General features: G+C 41.9%; 1 protein-coding gene across 1 annotated transcript in view; it reads left to right on the forward strand.

The window, feature by feature from the left end:
• The window catches only part of MCCC2 (methylcrotonyl-CoA carboxylase subunit 2), a 71985-nt gene that overhangs the window by 45892 nt on the left and 4142 nt on the right, over nt 1-21951 (forward strand). Inside the window, exons 8-16 of the mRNA XM_049649586.1 lie at nt 755-819; nt 5801-5900; nt 6012-6107; nt 7571-7643; nt 11035-11111; nt 12055-12121; nt 15259-15415; nt 16282-16396; nt 18872-18957. Coding sequence (XP_049505543.1) covers nt 755-819; nt 5801-5900; nt 6012-6107; nt 7571-7643; nt 11035-11111; nt 12055-12121; nt 15259-15415; nt 16282-16396; nt 18872-18957 — 836 coding nt within the window. The remainder of the gene's footprint in view (nt 1-754; nt 820-5800; nt 5901-6011; nt 6108-7570; nt 7644-11034; nt 11112-12054; nt 12122-15258; nt 15416-16281; nt 16397-18871; nt 18958-21951) is intronic.

Genomic DNA, 21951 nt, shown 5'->3' on the forward strand with positions numbered 1-21951 from the left:
TAATCTTAGAGACTTTTTTTTTTGCCATCTTAAAGGTATTGTACCTTTAAGAGTTTGTGATAATTACTGAAATTTTTCAGGATAGCCAAAAATGGCATTAATTCATTAAATTTATTGAGCATTCAAAGACAAATACATCACAGTTCCTGTTATCAAGGAACTCACAGTATGGAGGAGACAATAGAGACATGTGCAGATTATTGACATACGATCTGATAGGTGCCCTGTTGGAGGTGTATGTGGAGTATTCTTGGACCACAGATGAACAAGCATTGTTCTTTTAATTGCTGTGGAGACTCCTTAATGATGAAGAGGCCTGGGCAGGTCAGGAGAATCCACATAGAGCAGCTGGGGTCTAAAGAATGAAGGGGGATTCCTCAGGTACGTGACAGAGAGCAGGGAGCCCAGGTAGTGGGAACAGCATATGCACAGACACAAATGCTTTGACATGCATAGGTTAGGAGAAGGAGAGTGGGCTTTCTCAGGCCAGAAATACCTCGATTCAACTCAGGTTCTTTCACTTGCTCAGGGGCTGTGAGGAAATTCTCTGGTGACTCTGGGTTCAGATTTTTCATCTGTAGACTAGAGACCATTTTATGCAGGTTTGCTAGGTGGGTGGAATAAGAAAACAGAATCTTAGCTCTGTGGAAGAAAGAGTGTTAGCCATAGTCAGGTTAGAAGACTTGCATGGTAGGTAAGCATTCGTATTTCTCCAATGGGCAAAACTCACCCCTGACTTTTATCGCTGCTGTAGGTTAAAGCCGCGACTGGAGAAGAGGTCTCAGCTGAGGATCTTGGAGGTGCCGATCTGCACTGCAGGTGAAACAGAGGCCGTTGTTTCTTTCCAGGATTCACTGTTGCCTGTTTGTCCGTTTAAGAGAAAGTTTAATTATTTTTTCTAAGAGTTAAACTTGCCAGGTCTGACCACAGTCCATTGGTTCTTGAGCTGCTGTTTTAGGGTTCAGTTCTTTGAACTGTAGAGCTGCATTTCTAAGCTAGAACATCAGCTTTTCTGTTGTAGCCTAGAAAGACTGGAGAGACAGGTTTCTCATTTCTTTAACAAACATCCATCAAGCACTGGTTATGTGCCAGACACTGTTACAGGTATTCAAGATAATAAGGTAGACATTGTCTTTGACCTCAGAGAGCTTATTAACATCTTAGGGAGGTGGGTGATAAGTAATTGCCAAAAAATGATATAAATGTGTACATGTGATAAGGTCCACAAAGAAGTATAGGAAGGGCATATAGGAGGTGGATCTAACCCAGTGCCGTGCAGGCATTAAGACTTTGTGAAATTAATATTTGTTAAGTGGAGCACAATGTGCTGGATGGTGAGCTGTGATTCAACAACAGACCACGAGAGAAATTGAAATGGACAAGTGTATTACTCACAGAACCTGGAAGAAGTACACAGCATGCCTCGAGGGACCACGCTGGGAGCTGTTGACAGAGCGCAGACAGAGGCAGAACCTGAGCACATGTTTTTCTTAGGGTCCATGTTGGAGCACTTTGGGGTTCCCAGTCTAGCGCTAGTTTAGTCCATTCAAACCCAAAGATGGGAGTTTCGTTCAGTTCCATATGGGTCTTCTTTAAGGAGCACATAAGGCATGCAGGAAGGAGCTGGGAGGCAGGGAGACTGTTGATCACGAGGGTCGCTGGGGGAGTCATATCAGGACTTACACGTGCTTGTGCTCTGTGGCTGCTGTCCAGAGCATGTGCTCGCATGAGCGTGCTGGAGTGAGTTTAAGGTTCCTGCAGGCCACTCAGTCAAACGAAGTAGATGCTGAGGCAGCCATCTACCATGAGGTAGCTTAGCTAAACTCTCAACAGCAGTAAGTGCATAACAGCTGGTTCTCTGGGGGCGGGGGGTGCAAAAGCCCTACTTTGTGGCACCTGCCAATGCCCCTGATGTAAATTATCCCACCGAGGCTGATTGCAAGGTCCTGAGAGGACACCACTGAGTGTGGAATCAGGAAGAGGTGCACACATTTGGCTCTTGTGAGTCAGTCGTGAGCTGGCTCCATCATGTCACTGGTCTAGTCATTTCGGGTTACAGTTCAGGGCTAAGAAGACTGTCTACCTCCTAGAGTTTTGTGAGGATTGAGATGATACATATAAATTGCTTGAAATAGTACCTTAAGTAAGTACCTATAAATGTTAACTGCTACTATTTTTGTTGTTGTATATCATAACCTGTCATTAAAGAATTTGGACTTTTTTTTAAAGAGAACTTTAAGGAGTTTTAAGGAGAGATATGCTATTATGATATATTTCATCAGAAAAACTCCCCCTGGCTGTAAAACAGAGAGCATTTAGGGATTTGGCATGAGTCTACCTGAGGGACCAATTCGGGGGGTTTTATCAGCAGTATAGGTGAGAGATGCTGGTGGCTATGGTGGTCATGCACGTAGGGGGAGTGACCAGGTTCAAGCTTCCTTGAGACAGAACTGAGGGACTTGCTGATGGATGTCATATAAGGGGTGTAGGAAAGTGGGGTAACATAGGTGATAACTTGACATGGTTTCGTTCCTGAGACAGGGAAGATGGGAGGAGGAGGAGGAGATCTGAGGATGGGGCAGGGGGATCGGGTATTCCTCTTGGACCGGGTAAGTTAGAGGCGCTTGAGACATCCAAGTAGGGATGCTGGCTGAGCAGGCAGTTAATTGATAAGAGTCTGCTCCCAGATCAGCACTGGAGATCTTTAATTGGGAGTTGTCAACATAGAAGTAGAATTTAAACCCATGGGACTAGTTGAGCTAGCTCACCCCAAGATGGGGGTAGATAAAGAAGAGGGCCCAGGACCGTACCCTAAAGAAGCCAGGTATAAATTGCAGGTAGACCTCGTCATCAAGCTCCCTGGTTTGGCAGGTGCATGAACCCCTCTTTGTGCTGCCAGACCTCAAATCCAGAGAGGCAGGAGGCTACGGGAGCAGTCTAGTAGGTAGGAGAAAGAAGACAGGTACAGCATTTCTACTTTCCTGTCAATAGCACCACTGCGCCTTAAGAAAAGTTGGGGAAAGGAGCTACGTTTGCCTCAGTTTTTCCTTCATTCCCTTCTCACTGAGAGCTTACTGTGGTTAGATTGATGGCACTCAGTGTTGTGAGTAACACAGAAAAATTTCAGGCCTGGTCTCTCCCCTCAGGATTAATAATTTCATTACGTAGATAAGAGAAACCAAAGAGCTAAAAAGCAATTACAAAATGAATATGCTAGCTTGCTTCCAGCTTTCCAACTAGAGGCAATAGGAGGAGTGGTTAAGGGAGCGGTGTTGTGCTTAGGACACCTAAGTTGTATGTTCTGCATGCGTGGAACAGAGCACTCGTTTCTTTATGGTGAGCACATGCGTGTAAGCGGACTTGCTGTGGTCCTCTCTGATCGATAGCGTGGGCCGTTGCAGGCAGACGTTGGTGTGGGAGGAGGAGGGAGGAAGGCCGTGGCAGGCAGCCGGGAGGGAGGAGCACGCCAGTGGAACAGGTGGGTGGAATACAAGGTGGACTGCCACTGTTTGTGGTTGCTTAACAGGAGAAGGAAATGAAGATATCATTGGACGAGCAGTAGTGTAAAAATTTTTTTGATTTAAAAAAAGTTATCTGGTGCCCATAAACACTGTAGGCAGTATGCCAAGTTGGGCTGTAGGTTCCAGAATTCATCTTCTGTTTGCCTTACTTACTACTTGCTTACTTACTTACTGCCTTACTACTGTTGTGACTGGACCAACCACGTACTTCCCTGAGCCTCATGTCTTCATGTGTAAAATGAAGATAATAATAGTTCCCACCTCCTAGCAGTGCCTTATGCCTGCTAAGCACCCTATTGCTACTAGCTATTATTATTAATAATAACCTGTTTAAAATCATGAGACAATGATTAAGCGGTGATGGCTTGGTTTTTGTTCTTTTTAACAGTGTAATAGATTGCTTTGGGTTTTCTCTGTCTTTGTAAATACATATATTTTAAAAAATTTCTAATGTTTATTTGTTTTTGAGAGAGAAACAGAGCATAAGTGGGGGGAGGGGCAGAGAGAGAGGAGACACAGAATCCGAAGCAGGCTCCAGGCTCTGAGCTGTCAGCACAGAGCCCGATGCAGGGCTCGAACCCACAAACCATGAGATCATGACCTGAGCCAAAGTCAGATGCTTAACCGACTGAGCCACCCAGGTTCCTCTTTGTAAATCCATATTTAAACCTCTTTGATTAGTGGTCCTGAGGAGTTAATTTGACATAAAGACTTTCATTATATAGTGTCTCATCAAAGGTTTCCCTTTCCTGCTGTTTTCATAAATACTAGGCAGTTTTGAAAGGAAAGCATTTTACTGATTTGGAAGTAGTTCCTTCTGCTGCTGTTTGCTTACTGAATTATTACAGTGCAGCTAGAAGTCAGCAGTTATAGCTGGCATTATGTATGAAGCATTTAAAAGATATGGTTAGTTGTAAAATGTCGTATTAAGTTAAAAAAACTGAAGGGTCTAGTACTTGCAGCGTGTGTGGGGCTGTAGCCAGGACTAAACACGGTCTCTATTCTCATTTAGAAACACCCAGTCCAGAGGTAGAGAGTGCCCTGAAACCACCGTGAGAACCCATTTCTAAGAAATATCTATCAAGGGTTTGGCATTTTTCCCTAGACAGGACATCACAATCATCACGATTTAGATTGCAGCAGATTAGTCCTTACTCATAAAATGAAGAAAAATTTTATTTTTCAGGTACATATTTTTGTCTGTGTTTATCATCATTTTAGTTAGTTAAAACATTTTTTTTTAAGTTTATTTATTTTGAAAGAGAGAGAGCAGGGGAGGGGCACAGAGAGAGGGAGAGAGAATACCAAGCAGGCTCTGCACTGCCAGGGTAGAGTAGGGTAGAGGTGAGATTGTGACCTGAGCCAAAATCAAGAGTTGGACACTTAACCAACTGAGCTACCCAGGCACCCCTTATTTATTTATTTTTAAAAAGATTTTATTTTTAAGTAATCTCTCCATTCAACGTGAGGCTTGAACTTCATAACCCCAGATCAAGAGTCACATGCTCCACTGACTGAGCCAGCTAGGTGCCCCTACAGTTATTTTTAATATTATATTACAGAGTCATAGTATATCTACCTGTGAGATAACAAGCCATCTAATCAGAATAAAACTAATAGAGCAAGCCCATGCATCATTCACACCGAACTTGAAATTGAATGGGAACCTCAGTGGCCCTTATCACACTTCTATTATCAATACCCAGTTTTACCATTGATCCAAGGGACAGGGTCTTCAAGCCTTTGTATGTTACCTATAGCAGCTTACTCTTAGGGTGTAACTTTGTAAGGTGCTCCTCAGCTGTCTCTCTGAAATGAGAGACCATAGTTGGCATCTTTGTTAGGAGCTTAGTTAGTTAGTGACAAACACTTTGTTGTTATGGACTACATTATGCCATCTGTGGTTGTTGAAGTTTAATCATATACAGCTTTGTTTGAGGTGCATGGGAGGAGCATTAAATAGAAGTCCTCATCAGCAAGGCTCTCTGGTCTAGTAGAAGAAGGTCAAGATTAAGAAATAGAAGGTGTGGATTCTTACACAGCTACTGCTGGTCCTAGGGCAAGGTACTTAATTTAAGTATACCTCAGTTTTTCCTGTTTGTGAAATAAGGATAATACCGTTCTGCCACGGCCATTGTGAGAATCAAATTAGATGACATGTATTGAAGTATTTTGGAAGTGAAATGATGCTATCCTTAAGTGAGAGAAGATATTTGGGGTTTAAGATACTTCTTTTCCTTTTCCCTGTTCTGATTATTTTAGTGTGCTTTACTCTGTAGAAAGTCTGGAGTATCCGACTACTATGCTTTGGATGATACTCATGCCCTTCACATAACTAGGAAGATTGTGAGGAATCTAAATTATCAGAAGAAATTGGATGTGAGTTGGTTATGTTCTTCTGTTTTTTATTTTATTGAAAAGCATTTTGACTTATGTTACCCTGAATAATGTCTTTTAACAGGTTGATGTGGTTGTTTTATATTTCTGCAGGTTTCCATTGAGCCTTCTGAAGATCCTTTGTTTCCTGCTGATGAATTGTATGGAATAGTTGGCACTAACCTTAAGAGGAACTTTGATGTCCGAGAGGTGTGTGGAGTGGAACTGTGAGCTATAAACCATGCTGTCAATCTCATTATATCCATTTGTAAGGCTGCAATCTGTTTAGATAGGTTGGTGCCTTAGAGCCTACTGTAGATCTCAGTAGGGAGTGACATATAAGGGAATGATCTCTTACTAGAAGAGAGAGGGGGATTACAATCCTCTTAATGGTTGGGAAGTTTTCATTGCACAATGATGAAACTTGCTTTGTTCAAAAATAGGACTCATTATTCCTGTGGAACTTAGGAATGATGTAGGTAACTTCATAATTTTCAGCTGTTTCTTTTTAGTGTTCTGATTTTGGGAAGTGGATGCAATGTCAGTAAGTTGTTGAAAGGAAAAAAACGTACCGTTTTAAATCAATATGACATTAGCAGAGATTAGACTTGATTACAGTTGAAGCTGTTGCTATGGTTACAGATTGTCGACATGGTCTTCTTTGGTCTAGATTGACAATTTTTAGTGCTTGCATATAGCATGTAGTCTTTTATTTTGTTTGCTATCTGACAGAATATTTTTTAAATTAGGGAATTATCTTTTTTTTCAAATTAGGAAATTATCTTACTATCAGATTCTGTGCCTTAGTTTTGCCCTTGACTATATCCATTTAGCAGTTGATGAACATTTGGGCTCTCTCCATATCTTATCTATTGTTGATAATATTGCTGTCAACATCGGGGTGCCTGTGCCCCTCAAATCAGTATTTTTGTATCCTTTGGATAAATACCTAGTAGTACAATTGCTTGGTCATAGGGTGGTTTTACTTTTAATTTTTTTGAGGAACCTCCATGCTGTTCTCCAGAGTGCCTGCACCAGTTTGCATTCCCACCAGTGGTGTAAGAGGGCTCCCCTTATCTTTTTGTTTTTCTTTAAACCGGATGAGAAAAGTGAGGTTCAGAGGAGTTGAGGTAGCCAGGCTGTGACTCTGGTTTCTCAGCTGTAGAGCCAGGAATCAGGGCTGGGTCTTCCTCTTAGCACTATTTGCTTAGGTTCATCGCATCCTCACAACCTTGTCCCACCTTTGCAGAGGTGAGAACTGAGACTCCCTCCAGGACATGCAAGTCCTATTGATCCCTTAGGTTGGAGGCTAAGTCTCCTGACTCTGAGCCTATCCCATGCTTTGTGGTTGAATCCCTGACCCTCAGCTGATACTTTTGAGCAGCTCCTGGAGCTCTGAGTCCAGCGTGCAGCCCTTACAGTCTCTCTGCTTCTCTGCTTTGCAACATGGTGCTGTTGCTCTGACCACGCAGTGTAAAACCAGGGCCCAGAATGACTTCAGGGTATCAACCATGCATCTAAAGTGAAATTCTAGTGAGAAGACTTGCTGTGTAGGGTGAAATTCTGTGAAAGTAACAACTTAAGCATGAATTTGTTTTCCTTATGACTAACGTTAATGCAAAAAATTCTTTTGTAGTATAATATCTCAGGGACACTGTTATTTTTCTTCTTAGGTCATTGCTAGAATCGTGGATGGAAGCAGATTCAATGAGTTCAAAGCCTTATATGGAGACACATTAGTTACAGGTATAAAGGCAAAGAATTGAAAATATGAACATTTTCTTTTTTCTTTTTTTTTAAGATTTTATTAAAATTTTTTTAATGTTTATTTTTTTTTGAGAGAAATAGACAGAGTAGTGAGTGGGGGAGGCGCAGAGAGAGAGGGAGACATAGAATCTGAAGCAGCTCCAGGCTCTGAGCTGTCAGCTCATAGCCCAGTATTGGGCTCGAACTCCCGAACCGAACTATGAGATCGTGACCTGAGCCAAAGTCAGATGCTAAACTGACTGAGCCACCCAGGCATCCCCTTAAAGATTTTATTTTTAAGCACTCTCTACACCCATCATGGGGCTTGAACTCACTATCCCGAGATCAAGAGTTACATGCTGTACTGAGTCAGCCAGGTGCCCCTGAACTTTTTCTATTACTTTGAAAATAAGTGATGTTTTATCTCCAGGTATTGATGCACTTGGTGTGAGCTTTGTTATTTAGAGCAGGACAAGTATGTGGGTCTGTATTCAAAAGGAGTTATTTTGTGAAGATGACTTGGAGCTGAGCAGCTTCGTAGATCCAGAGGGTTTAGTATGATGATGGCTGGATGCTGTGGTGCAGGACCTTGTCTGTGACTTGGTGGAATTCACCGTGTAAAGACCTGTTACTGCAGTAAAATTAGTGGGAGCATTTGTAGTTCTTTTTGTTTGGATAATTTGGGTTTTTTTTTTAAATTAAAATTTTTTTTAACATTTATTCATTTTTGAGAGTGAGAGAGACGGAGTGTGAGTCGGGGAGGGGCAGAGAGAGTGGGAGACACAGAATCCGAAGCAGGCTCCAGGCTCTGAACTGTCTGCACAGAGCCTGATGTGGGGCTCGAACTCACAGACCTCAAGATCATGACCTGAGCTGAAGTCGGACACTTAACCAACTGAGTCACCCAGGTTTCCCTTGTTTGGATAATTTGTAATTATTTTGAAAATTTCAGCACTGTTTCCTTGGTTCTTTAGTCTCTAATTCAACTGGGAGGTTTTATATAATGTCCTTCCTAGAAGGACCTTCTCATAGCCTCTGTGTGGGTCTAACGTCGAATCATGTAAACACTAGACCGAGAATACAGGACAGAAAACCATGTCTGAAAAAACAAATAAGTCTATTTATAAAAGTTCATTCATTCATCTAAAGTGTTAAGTTTGCAGGCTTTGGAAGAAAAGTGTTTGAAACATAGATGCTAGACCCATAATAATCTATCTTGGACGAATGGCAAAACGAATTCTCTGAATTTTATTTGGTCTTATGAAAGCTAGAAAATGTAGTAAGTAATCTGAAGGCAACATATCAGAGCAAAAAAAAAAATAACTCTAAAAAATCCAAATTGCAAATCTACGTGAAGGCTTAAGGATAAATCACAACACTTTCTCCTGGTGTGATTTATGAGCAATAAAAGCGTTCACACTGGGAGTGGAATTTATGTTTTTGTATTGAGGTGTTTAAGTGATTAAGAGACTTTTGTTTGATATATAGACAGGATTTGTGGCCAAATAGTTCCGGATGTAATGCTCTCTGTGCAGCAGTTTGAAACAAGTCAGAGCTGTTTCTGCTTCTTTTCCAAAGATGGATGGGCTGTCCTTGTCATCTGTTTTTACCAGTTTGCCCCTTACTTGCTCAAAGACCTGTGGTACCTTTGTCCCCTAGAATACTGAGGAATTCCTCTGTCTTGAATTCAGATAAGATTGGAGAAAGGGAAAGGGAAGTGAGAAGGAGAAGAGGGGAATGAATGGAGGTTGGTGACAGGAGGAAGTATTGGGGGGAGGAAGAACAGATTTTTCTGAGGATCAGGTATCTCTGGCAGCTCTTAAGAGTTTCCTCCTGCCTCTGCACCTGCCTAGGTATGCCCTAGTAGTTTCTTGGACATTGTGCTTTCCTGTTTGGCCCGAAGGAAGCTGGTGAAGGCACTTCCTCCGTGTCCCTGATATAGTGGGGCATGTGCCCTACTTAGTAGGTCCTGTGCCTGGAGATCCCAAGCCAGGCTCAGGATGGGTTGAAAGTCTAAATAGCTCACACAGGGCAGTATACCTTAGGGGCAGCACCACACTGCCAAGAGATGTGCAAGTTCCCAGCTGGTTTTGTGGGGGTGGGGCACAAAAGTGGAAGCGGATTGCTAGACCTTTGGAGAAGGTCACCCCTTTGCACTGTCTCTGTAAGTGGCATTGCCATTTAAGAAATGCAGCATAGGCTTTTGGCTGGGATTTTAGGACTGAAAGATCAAGAAAACCAAGACAACGCCAGAGTAAAGAACAAAAACAAATTTTTAAAAATTCAGTGTTCTGGCATATCAGCAGGTTGACACTCTCTCTTATCCATTAATTTTCCTTCAACAACTTTTCAAGCACCTGCTTTGTGTCACACACCACTTTGTGTCGCACACCACACACCGAGCGTCTCAGCTGGCAGCCGGTGTATCTTGAGCTTGAAGACAGAGTGGGGTCCCCAGGCGCTTTGGGAGCGTGCTTTGTCAACAAGCACTGTTTGTTGACTCTTGGGTTCCAAGTGTTTGATACCTATTTAGAGTCCTCGTTAGGCTTATTGAAATTCACTCTTGGGAAGATCTCTGTAGTTTTTCAGGTTTACAAAGCCTCCTGAAATCCCCTCAGGTGTCTCCCTCACATACTAATCGTTTTCGCCCTTTTTCTTCTCCCTTTGTGTCTGTGTGTATGGAGAGTGGGTGTTTGCATCGGTAGTGGGACTGGTGGTGAGGAATAAAGGAAGCTTTTAGAGAAAATGAAAGTGTGGTGGTTCATTGTGTGACCACCGGCCTCGACTGTGCTCCCGCTTTTGAAAGCAAGTTGGTCTGGGTGTTATGCTCCCGCTTTTGAAAGCAAGTTGGTCTGGGTGTTACACGTAAGCCAATTTAACAATAAATTATATTAAAAAAAAAAAGAAAGAAAGCAAGTTGGCCTTTGCTGAGTTTATACCCTTTACCTCAAGGGCCTGTCATTGCCACAGGCACTTTCAGGCAAGCCAGTCACCTGAGAATGACAGATAGCTCTGAACATGGGCCTTTAAAGGGCTCTCCACCTGTGATTTGTTCCATTTCAGAATGTCCTCTGTCTGGTACTTAGTAGGCACTCGGACATGTGTTACACAAATGAATGGGCAACACCCTACCCCATCCATCATCGAACCAAACCAACCAGTCAGACAAAGTGATAACTTTACAGGTACACACTCCTTTCAAGGAAGCAAAGAACCCAGATTCTCCAGTACTTTAGAAAGAAGAAATTGTGACATGAGCTGTTCTGTACCCTAGACAGAATCCCCACATTTTAAACTTTGATTTGAAATTAAAGAATGTGTAACTATGTCTGTTAGCTGTGAATTAAAAATCCTGTGGAATAAATAAATCTTTTTTCAATTTTCTTTTGAGGATTTGCTAGAATATTTGGATACCCTATAGGTATCATTGGAAATAACGGAGTTCTCTTTTCTGAATCTGCAAAAAAGGCAAGTACTGTTAAACATGTTTCAGGATTTTCTGTTTTAATTTAAACTTTGAAGGTCAAGTAATGAATGAAAGTTTATTGCATGAAAACTTTAAAATATTTAACCAGATGCCTTAGTAGGCAGAACACTGTATGTGCATGTGAGCGTGTGTGTGTGTATCTTAGTGTTTGAAACCGTTTATATGGGGGTTTACATTAACATGTTTTATCTAGAGCATTATTTAAACAATGAAATGTTTCAGGGAAGTTTTGATACGACGCTTGAACTGTAAGTGCTGTGGATGACATGTATGTATCCTCAGGCTGTAGGAATACTTGTTTTAAAAGTGCTTATATTGCTTTAATTTTTACTAAAAGTTTTTTTCTTAATGTTTATTCATTTTGAGAGAGAGAGAAAGCTTAAGCGGGGGAGCGGCAGAGAGAGAGAGAGAGAGAGAGAGAGAGAGATTGATTCCCAAGCAGGCCCTTCACTCCCAGCACAGAGCCCATCCTGGGGCCCCATCTCACAAACCATGAGATCATGACCTGAGCTGAAATCAAGAGTTGGGCAGTTAACTGACTGAGCCACCCAGGTGCCCCTCTGTTTTCTTTTAAAGTGGAAAACTAAGGAATTATAGTGAGGCTCAGGAATTCCCACTGACAAGCATTTCTAGTTTTTTGAGTTTCACTTGCTGTTTAGAATGTTAGTGATTTGACTTCATCCCTACAGCTGTGAGCCAGTGATCACACACATGACTGCAAACAAATGTAGTACAAACCATAGTCGATGTCCCATTGGCCGTGGGTCCACACGGGAGTATTGTTGTTAGTGTTACTGTAAGGTCAAACTAGCCAAGCACAGGGTACACTTTCCTACCGCTGACCCAGGTATGGTGTTTGTAGGATGCATGATGGCTACAGATTTGTTCACCCCCCTTTAAAAAGATTACCTCATTTGCTTATAGGGGGCTCACTTCATCCAGTTATGCTGCCAAAGGAATATTCCTCTGCTGTTCCTTCAAAACATTACCGGTAAGAAAATAGCTTAATCAGTTTTGTTGCATTATTCCAGAGATTAACTGTCCAGTAGGACTCAGATATTGGGCAGTGTAGACATAGAGCACTTCCATTATAGCAAAAAGTTCAACTGGATACTCTTTTGTAGAGTCTCTTCAAGGGTTAACACTTCATGAATCTAAAATGAGATGTTTATCCCTATTTGGATAAAGCAGTTTCTCAGTTACATGTATCACAGTCAGAGGGCCTCCCTTTACTCCTACACGCGCATACCTACGCCCCTTCCTCCCCCGCCCCGGCAGGGCTCTATTCTCTCCCAGAAATACTGATCTCACTACCAGAGAGTGTTGTCTGACCCATCATCTCTTTCCTAGCACTTTGTTTTCCATAAAGGATTTCAAGCACATGCTATGCTCCTTCCTTTTCCTCATCTTTTATTGTGTGGTTAATTCTACCTGAAGTGACATACTAGAAAAGGTGTATGTACATCCTGAACAATAGTCTGAGGATTTGAGTTTGGACTCCAAAGAATGGTAAGATCAGTATCCCCTCTCTGGATTTCATGTTTCATAGACGATCTTAATAGGGTGGATGAAATGATTTTTAAGGTCTTCTGTGGTTGTAGAGTCCTTTTTCCTACAATTCTCTGTTACTAATCTTGTTTGTGGAACAGTGCCTAACCTATAGGGGGCACTTAGATATGGTGGTTAGCTGAAAGCTCCCCACTCCTCCTGTCTTCAAAATGATCCCTGGCTGTCTCGAGCTCAAAGGATGGAGGGTTCTTAGTCATTAGAATCAGGTGAGCCTTCACAAGAAAAAGGAGTTTGGCTCCTGCTAGTCAGCAGGGCATTTAAACAGTCCTGGTGCAAAAACATCTTGATCTGGTGCTTCCCTTAAGTTTATGATAGTTGATTAGATGGATTTTGAGAGGCGTTATGTCCCAACAGCAGCCTGAGAGAGCACTTTGTGGCAAACCTTGTGGAAGGGCAGATAAAAAGAATTCTGAAGCTTCAGGGGACCTTGTTTCTAATAATTTGATGGTTTATTAACCACCAGTAAGTTAAACCTTGTTCTTGGAAGTTACACCTACATTTCTGTTCTTTGGTTTTTTGGTTGGGTTGGGCGCAGAGTGCAGAGGTTGTGTTTGATTTTGCAATCTTGCATTTGACAGTCCTGTGTGACATCCATGGAGATACACATACAAAAGGCAGTTGAATAAACCTATTTTTATTATTATTAAATATTTTTTTAACATTTATTTATTTTTGAGAGACAGAGTATGAGTGGGGAGGGGCAGAGAAAGAGGGAGACACAGAATCTGAAGCAAGCTCCAGGCTCTGAGCTGTCAGCACAGAGCCCGGTATGGGGTCCAAACCCGTGGACCACGAGATCATGACCTGAGCTGAAGTCTGATGCTTAACCGACTGAGCCGCTCGGGCGTCTTAGCAGTTCAAAAAATCTTGAACACAGAGGACGTGTGTTGGCTGCATATAAAAATATAGGCATCCTCAGAATATGTAGATGTTATTTAAGACTGTGGGAAGAGATGAGAACACCCCCGAAAGAAGACAAGAGGGCTCAGGGACAGTCTTTGAGGAACTCTGATTTTTTTCCAAAGAGATGAGAGGAGAGGAAGGAAGGGAACATGATTATGTTGTTTTTTATGCTGGGAAGGATTAGGAGAAAGACAATTGAGGTGGCACAATCTTTTTTTTTTTTTTTTTATAATGTTTATGGTATTTATTTTGAGAGAGAGAAAAATAGTGAACAGGGGAGGGGCAGAGAGAAAGGGAGACAGAGAATCCCAGGCAGGCTCTGTGCTATCACCTAAGAGCCTGATGTGGGGCTTAAACTCATGAACTGTGAGATCGTTACCTGAGCCAAAACCAAGAGTCAAACACTTAACTGACTGAGCCACCCATGCACCCCGTGGAATCCTATTTTTGAAGGCAAAATCATCTCCAGGGAATAGAAAAGCGGTGGGGTGCTGGGTGAGGGATGAGAGCTTGAAGGTAGCTGATATTTGAGCTAGCTACTGTGGAATATTTCAGGAAATCAAGACAAGGCAGGAAGAGGTGCTCTGAGCTATTGAGAGGGCCCTGTTCACAGGGGTCCCAGGGAAGCACAGTGTGCCTGGCAAGATTGAGGGCTGTCCTGTCGGTACCGCTGTGTCTGCAGCTTGGATAGCTGTCCCATAAAAACTGAATGGAATCGGATGACTTGATTACCGGGGACTTGCAAAACAAAAACAGTGACAGCCAGTTAGACAAGTGAGTGGACGGCTGGGGAGGGAGACGCATGAAGCCTGGCTTGGGTTTTGTGAGGTGAGCAGGAAGGAGCCCAAGGCCTGGAGGGCCCAGTGCAGCTGCAGAGCAGTCTCCCATGGCCAGGAGCTTGAGGAAGCACAGGAATGCTGTAGTTGCTGTGAAAAATTCTTCCACCATGCTATTGAGTCACTGGTGGGGGGCTCTTACCATCTTTGAAACATCTATCTTTTTATTTCATCCAAATTTTAAAGCAGTGTTTCAGAAGGAACAGTTTATATATTAAACCAGGTCAGGAAATATGGAAGCCCTTGTAGTTCGGCTTGCTACAGCATTTCGTCCTGAGCTTGCTGTGTCACAGTCCTTCATCACCGACTGCTGTTTGGGGAGAATTTTTGACGGTAAACTCCTGGCATCCTGATCTTGTTTGAGAGCTGTGTGTGCATCCAGATGAACCATTTTAAGGAAAATTTTAGAAGTGATTAGAGCAGTTTTATTTTATCTTTTTAAAAAAAATTTTTTTAATGTTTATTTATTTTTGAGAGAGAGAGAGTGTGAGTGAGGGAGGGGCAGAGAGAGGGGGAGACACAGAATCCGAAGCAGGCTCCAGGTTCTGAGCTGTCAGCACAGAGCCTGACGCGAGGCTCAAACCCCCGAACCACGAGATCATGACCTGAGCCAAAGTTGGACACTTACCCGACTGAGCCACCCAGGTGCCCCTTATTTTATCTTTTTAAGCAAACTTTTTGGGGGTGTATATTTCACATGTAAATATTTTGTTACAGTGAGAGGCTTTGTAGTAAAATACAGTTTGACAAGATGTTGGATTTGACTTCTGCACATAAATTCCATTACATCCAGAGGCTCTTTTTCTGTTCTTTCCCTTAGGATTTATGGTTGGTAGAGACTATGAGGCGGAAGGAATTGCCAAGGATGGTGCCAAGATGGTGGCTGCTGTAGCCTGTGCCAATGTGCCTAAGATAACTGTCATCATTGGGGGATCTTATGGGGCTGGAAACTATGGGATGTGTGGCAGAGCATATAGGTAGGTGATTGTCATGGTTTTCTCTGAAGAAAGAATCACACTTCAAGTATATTTATAAATGGTCAGTTTGTTACAGGTTTATTTGAAACATAGAATGGCATTCACACATTTTGATCAGTTATACCGTAATTTGTATCATCTGGAGGAGTGAAATGAAATTTAAGACTAAACGTGCTACTTGGAAGAAATCCACAATGGGAATCAGGAAATATTTTGCGATGGCTCATAATGAAAATACCATATGTCATAATTTATGTGATGCAGCTAAGGTCTTGCTTTGAGGAAGGTGTGTACTAGATGTAAATATACGTAGACTGGAAAAGAAAGTCAGGCCGAAAATCACTGAGCCAGGCTGCCAGCTCAAGAACTGTGAAGAAGAACAGCTTATTAAACACAAGAAAATAGAAAACAGGACACAATAAAGAGCAAACATCGTAAAGATAAAAGAATCAGGAAAGCCCAGACTTGTTTGTTTAAAAAGGTTAACAAATTTGATCGTCTCCTAGTAAAACTAAAAAATAAAGCAAAAAGACTTTATATCGGGAATGGAAAACAGGACATAAGCACATGTAATAAGGGGATATTTTGAATATTTTTATGTCCAGTAAATTGACATGAAATGGATAAATAAAATTTATCAAAACAGACATCAGAATCATGTGGAGAACTTAAAAACCCAACTACACTCAGTACACACCTCTGGAGATTCGTCTGGGGTAGGTTCCAAGCGTGATTTTTTTAAAAAAATGCCCTTGGAATACACAGCTGGAATGAAGAACCACTAATTTAGGAGGTAATCACAGGCCTGTGAAAACCTCTGTGTTGTACAGTGAATTAATTTGATCATTTTTCTTCCCCCCCTACAGCCCAAGATTCCTCTACCTGTGGCCAAACGCTCGTGTCTCAGTGATGGGAGGAGAGCAGGCAGCCAATGTGTTGGCCACAGTAGCAAAGGACCAAAGAGCACGTGAAGGGAAACAAGTAAATGCTGTTTTTTCTGTGTCTCTGGGTTTGGCTGAGCCAGGGAGCAGCGCGCCCAGAACCTCTCAGTGTTCGCGGGTTAGGGCCTGGCTTCACTTAGAAGATGCTGACTGTCAGCAATTTGGACTTCCATATGCTCTGTCTCTCTTGTTAGAGCTACTTTATTGGAGGTTGCTTGTTGTAATTTTTCAGAATTTCCAAGAAAATACTCGAGAAACTCAGACACTGGTCTGAGGCATAAGGATCTTAGGTTCTTAGTCATTTGCAGTTAGTGAGATTTAAATAAATGCGATTTACTTCTTTGATTTTATGACCTAAAGCAGCAGAATTTTGTTTTTTCCAGTTTCTCTCTTAGATTGTCCTTGAGTGGGAGGGCCCGGTCCTTTAATTGAGAATTGAGTAACATTATTATACTGTGCACATATAAATGAAAAATGGAAAGGTCGCTGGAAACTTGATGAAAGGCACATCAGCAAGTGGCTGCTTTTAGTTTTCTAAATGTTAATAGTAGGTACTTTTAAGCGATTGTTTTTTAGGTCTTGACAGCAACATCACACAAAAGGTACTGGCTGCGTACTCCACAGGGTACAGAGTGCTCAAGCACCTTAGAAGGTTTACATGACTTGGAGAAAATGTGAGGTTCTTGCCCCTTGAGTAGCTGACAGTCTGGGGGCGGACAGCTTATAATCTGAGGGTTGAGTGAACAACAGAATAATTTATTAAGGCAAATTCTTCTTTGCAAACAGTTGTTGTGAGAATGGATTCTTTTTTTGTGTCTCAGAGATTCTTCTGAAGTTGTGCATTAGTTTTTATTAGTTATACTACTACTTTGCATAAGCCCCGAACCTTAAAATGATTGATGCGTGTTCTTGGAACTGTTTACTTGACCTGTTTTATCATAACAGGGCATAACATGGAGGAGGCCCTGCCTTCTAAGGTTCTCATTCCTGCCAGTTAGGATCATCTGGTCAACTGCCTAGCTTGTGGAATGGGGATAAGATAAGCATGAGGGGTGGCTCCTGCCTCCCTGAATGCATCCTACTCATGCTTCACATCCTCAGTTGTCTTTTGCAAGCAGCAGGAATTCTGCAGACTTAAACTGAAGTTTCCTTTTCATTTCCGTACTGATGAGTATCCAAGTGAAATGAGAGGTTTACTCTTGTGTTTGTTGTGTGTTTGTGTGTTAGGCATCAGAGGTGTGAAATTCTACCTGATATTTTAAAGACCTATCTTTAACCCTAGCCCAGTATGGTAGTCTTTTATTAAGTAGTTGTTCTTTGATTGATATACAAATATATGAATTCATTTATTCTTATGTATGAAAGGAAAGTATAGGATTTTAGTGGTTCTCTCCCCAAATTCTTGACATATAAGTGATACTAAACTATGAAAGTACATAAAAGAAGGTTGGATTTATTTGAAATAAGTCATTTGTTTTGGTGTGAAATACTTTTTAAGTTGAAAACACTTTCCAGGGTTTCAAAATTGGTTTGCATAAAGATTTTTGCAACTGAATTAATTATCGCTTGTTTCTGGCAATACTGGTGGGCAAGCCATTAAATTTTTAATTAGAGGAAAATATCTCTCAGCTATTTGGGTTTATTCAAGTGGTGATTGATATTTCACCCATTTAAACTTTAAAATTGTTTTAAATTTAGCTGTTTTGAATGAAAATCCCCTACGGGGCACCTGGGTGGCTCGGTTGATTAAGCATACGAGTCTTGATTTCGGCTGAGGTCTTGATCTCATGGTTGTGAGATGGAGTCCCACTCTGGGCTCTGTGCCGACAGTGTGGAGCTTCCTTGGGATTCTCTCCCCTTCTCTCTGCCTATACCCACCATTCTCTGTTTCAAAAAACAAAAAAAAAAAACAACAAAAAAACCCACAACAATCTCCTACTGGTCCATGTCCAACAGAAGCTGCTAAATGTAAAATTGCCCTTTTGTTACATTTTGTATAATTCACATCCGTTGTTAGGCCCTGCTAGAATACTCTATCCCCTTGGGTTTGTTTTTGTTTTTCAAGTTTACTTATTTTGAGGGGCGGGGAGGGCAGGGGAGGGACAAAGAGAGAGAGAGAATCCCAAGCAGGATCCGCACTGTCAGCGTGGAGCACATTGCAGGGCTCGATCTCACAAACCATGAAATCACAACCTGAGCCAAAATCAAGAGTTAGATGCTCAACCAACTAAGCCACTCAGGTGCCCTGCGATCCCCTTGGTTTTGAACCTTACACTAAACCGCCTCAGGAAGTTGTCTCTGACAAGTGAGATGTAATGGTGGACCAGTTTGGCACTCATGTCTCAGGTGAGATCATGTGTGCTAAAGTATCACTTGTCATCTATATATGTCACTGTGCAGATGGTGGTTGTGACATTATTACTCAAGAAACGGTCACCCCTTTTTTCTTGAGGTTCTCTTGAGTGGATCTGTTGCTTTAGTACAGTGGATTCATTCATGGTCCCTTTTCTTTCAGTTCTCCAGTGCGGATGAAGCAGCTTTAAAAGAGCCAATCATTAAGAAGTTTGAAGAGGAAGGAAACCCTTACTATTCCAGTGCAAGGTGGGAGCCAGGGAAAAAGTACCTTCTGATACCTCCTGGTGGGTGCGTCTGGGCTGTAAGGGCAGCAGCTTTACAGAGATACAGGCAGTTGGGTTGGTCTGGCCTTTGTAGGAACCAGAAAACAACTTTTGGCCGCACATAATTTTGTATTATTGTCTCTATAATGGGAGTACCTGCTGCAGAAATCCCACCCCTTCTCCCAGGCTGGGCTATGGACCATTACCATTGGTCTGATTCCACAACTCTCCACCATTCTTTCCACCACCACCCCCCCCCCACGCCTTTTTTTTAGTGTTTATTTTATTTTTGAGAGAGAGATAGAGAACACATGAAAAGGGAAGAGGCAGAGAGAGAGGAGAGACACAGGATCAGAGGCAGTCTCCAGGCTCTAAGCTGTCAGCACAGACCTGACACAGGACTTCAACTCACTGTGAACTGCAAGATCATGACCTGAGCCGAAGTCGGCACTTAACCGACTGAGCCACCCAGGCGCCCCCTTCCTTCTCCCACTTCTAAATGAGGTGTCTGGGCCTGCAGGGGCTAAAAAGTTAAGAGTTATAATCCTGGCTGTATCATTTTCAGGAATTCGTTCTTTTATAGTTTTTGCTTAAATACGTGGATTCCTGCCATGCCCCTGTCTTTATTTTGTTTTTACTCCTATTTTAAAGATGACTTTGGTTGAACTGTTGAACACGTTTTGGCACTTGATAACGAGTGTGCTTGTGCACTGAGGAGGTGATTACTCACAGCCAGGGTCTGCGTGTCAGCACCAAGTAATCACCTCACACACCATTGCAACTCTTGGTTCTGTTTGTTTCTTACAGCCTTTAATGAGGTCATAAATCATCGTGGCCTGCCCGGGCTGCAGACTTGCTGCCGTGTGTGCATTCAGACCTCTGTTTTCAGCAACTTTAATGTTCTTCATTCTGAAGAATAATCTAAGCTTCATATCTTCCTTTTATCCCTTGGGCATATGGAATAAAGAAAATAACTATTTGTGTCTTTTAAAATTAGGTTATGGTGTGATTTGTGTCATTTACTGGGGAAGGCAAACTGGAGAGGAAGGAGAAAAGAAAAAAATTAGAATCCGTTTCAGTCATCAGCACATCTTTCGTGGCGGGTACTGCTCCTGGCACTTTGGGTACAGAGGCTGAACATACTTATTTTCAAGAGCATATAATTACTTTCGGAATGAAAATGGTACCATTTGGCATTTTTAAAAAGCCTATTTCTCTTCTTGTTAATATGTATTTTTGTAAGCTGATTTGCAGGGCTATTTTGTTGTGGGTCATTGATTCATTTAATTAAGATGAAAATATTTTATAGTCTTTGAGACATAAACATGTTCTTGTTACCATCACTTAAACAGACTTAGATAGTAGCCAGTAGAAGCAAAGAGGAAATAGAAAACCCTAAAAAAAGGTTTAAGAGAAAAGAGTAAATGGTAAGCTCACATACAGTTTTTTTTTTTTTTTAATATATGAAGTTTATTGTCAAATTGGTTTCCATACAACACCCAGTGCTCATCCCAACAGGTGCCCTCCTCAATACCCATCACCCACCCTCTCCTCCCTCCCACCTCCCATCAGCCCTCAGTTTGTTCTCAGTTTTTAAGAGTCTCTTATGCTTTGGCTTTCTCCCACTCTAACCTCTTTTTTTTTTTTTTTTTTCCTTTTCCTCCCCCATGGGTTCCTGTTAAGTTTCTCAGGATCCACATAAGAGTGAAACCATATGGTATCTGTCTTTCTCTGTATGGCTTATTTCACTTAGCATAACCCTCTCCAGTTCTATCCATGTTGCTACAAAAGGCCATATTTCATTCTTTCTCATTGCCACGTAGTATTCCATTGTGTATATAAACCACAATTTCTTTATCCATTCATCAGTTGATGGACATTTAGGCTCTTTCCATAATTTGGCTATTGTTGAGAGTGCTACTATAAACATTGGGGTACAAGTGCCCCTCTCCATCAGCACTCCTGTATCCTTTGGGTAAATTCCTAGCAGTGCTACTGCTGGGTCATAGGGTAGGTCTATTTTTAATTTTTGGAGGAACCTCCAAACTGTTTTCCAGAGCGGCTGCACCAATTTGCATTCCCACCAACAGTGCAAGAGGGTTCCCGTTTCTCCACATCCTCTCCAGCATCTGTAGTCTCCTGATTTGTTCATTTTGGCCACTCTGACTGGCATGAGGTGATATCTGAGTGTGGTTTTGATTTGTATTTCCCTGATGAGGAGCGACACTGAGCATCTTTTCATATGCTTGCTGGCCACCTGGATGTCTTCTTGAGAGAAGTGTCTATTCATGTTTTCTGCCCATTTCTTCACTGGATTATTTGTTTTTCGGGTGTGGAGTTTGGTGAGCTCTTTATAGATTTTGGATACTAGCCCTTTGTCCGATATGTCATTTGCAAATATCTTTTCCCGTTCCGTTGGTTGCCTTTTAGTTTTGTTGATTGTTTCCTTTGCTGTGCAGAAGCTTTTTATCTTCATGAGGTCCCAATAACTCATTTTTGCTTTTAATTCCCTTGCCTTTGGGGATGTGTCGAGTAAGAAATTGCTGTGGCTGAGGTCATAGAGGTCTTTTCCTGTTTTCTCCTCTAGGGTTTTGATGGTTTCCTGTCTCACATTCAGGTCCTTTATCCATTTTGAGTTTATTTTTGTGAATGGTGTGAGAAAGTGGTCTAGTTTCAACCTTCTGCATGTTGCTGTCCAGTTCTCCCAGCACCATTTGTTAAAGAGACTGTCTTTTTTCCATTGGATGTTCTTTCCTGCTTTGTCAAAGATTAGTTGGCCATACGTTTGTGGGTCTAGTTCTGGGGTTTCTATTCTATTCCATTGGTCTATGTGTCTGTTTTTGTGCCAATACCATGCTGTCTTGATGATTACAGCTTTGTAGTAGAGGCTAAAGTCTGGGATTGTGATGCCTCCTGCTTTGGTCTTCTTCTTCAAAATTACTTTGGCTATTCGGGGCCTTTTGTGGTTCCATATGAA

This window comes from Panthera uncia, assembly GCF_023721935.1.
Source record: "Panthera uncia isolate 11264 chromosome A1 unlocalized genomic scaffold, Puncia_PCG_1.0 HiC_scaffold_17, whole genome shotgun sequence".
In the NCBI taxonomy this organism is placed as follows: domain Eukaryota; kingdom Metazoa; phylum Chordata; class Mammalia; order Carnivora; family Felidae; genus Panthera; species Panthera uncia.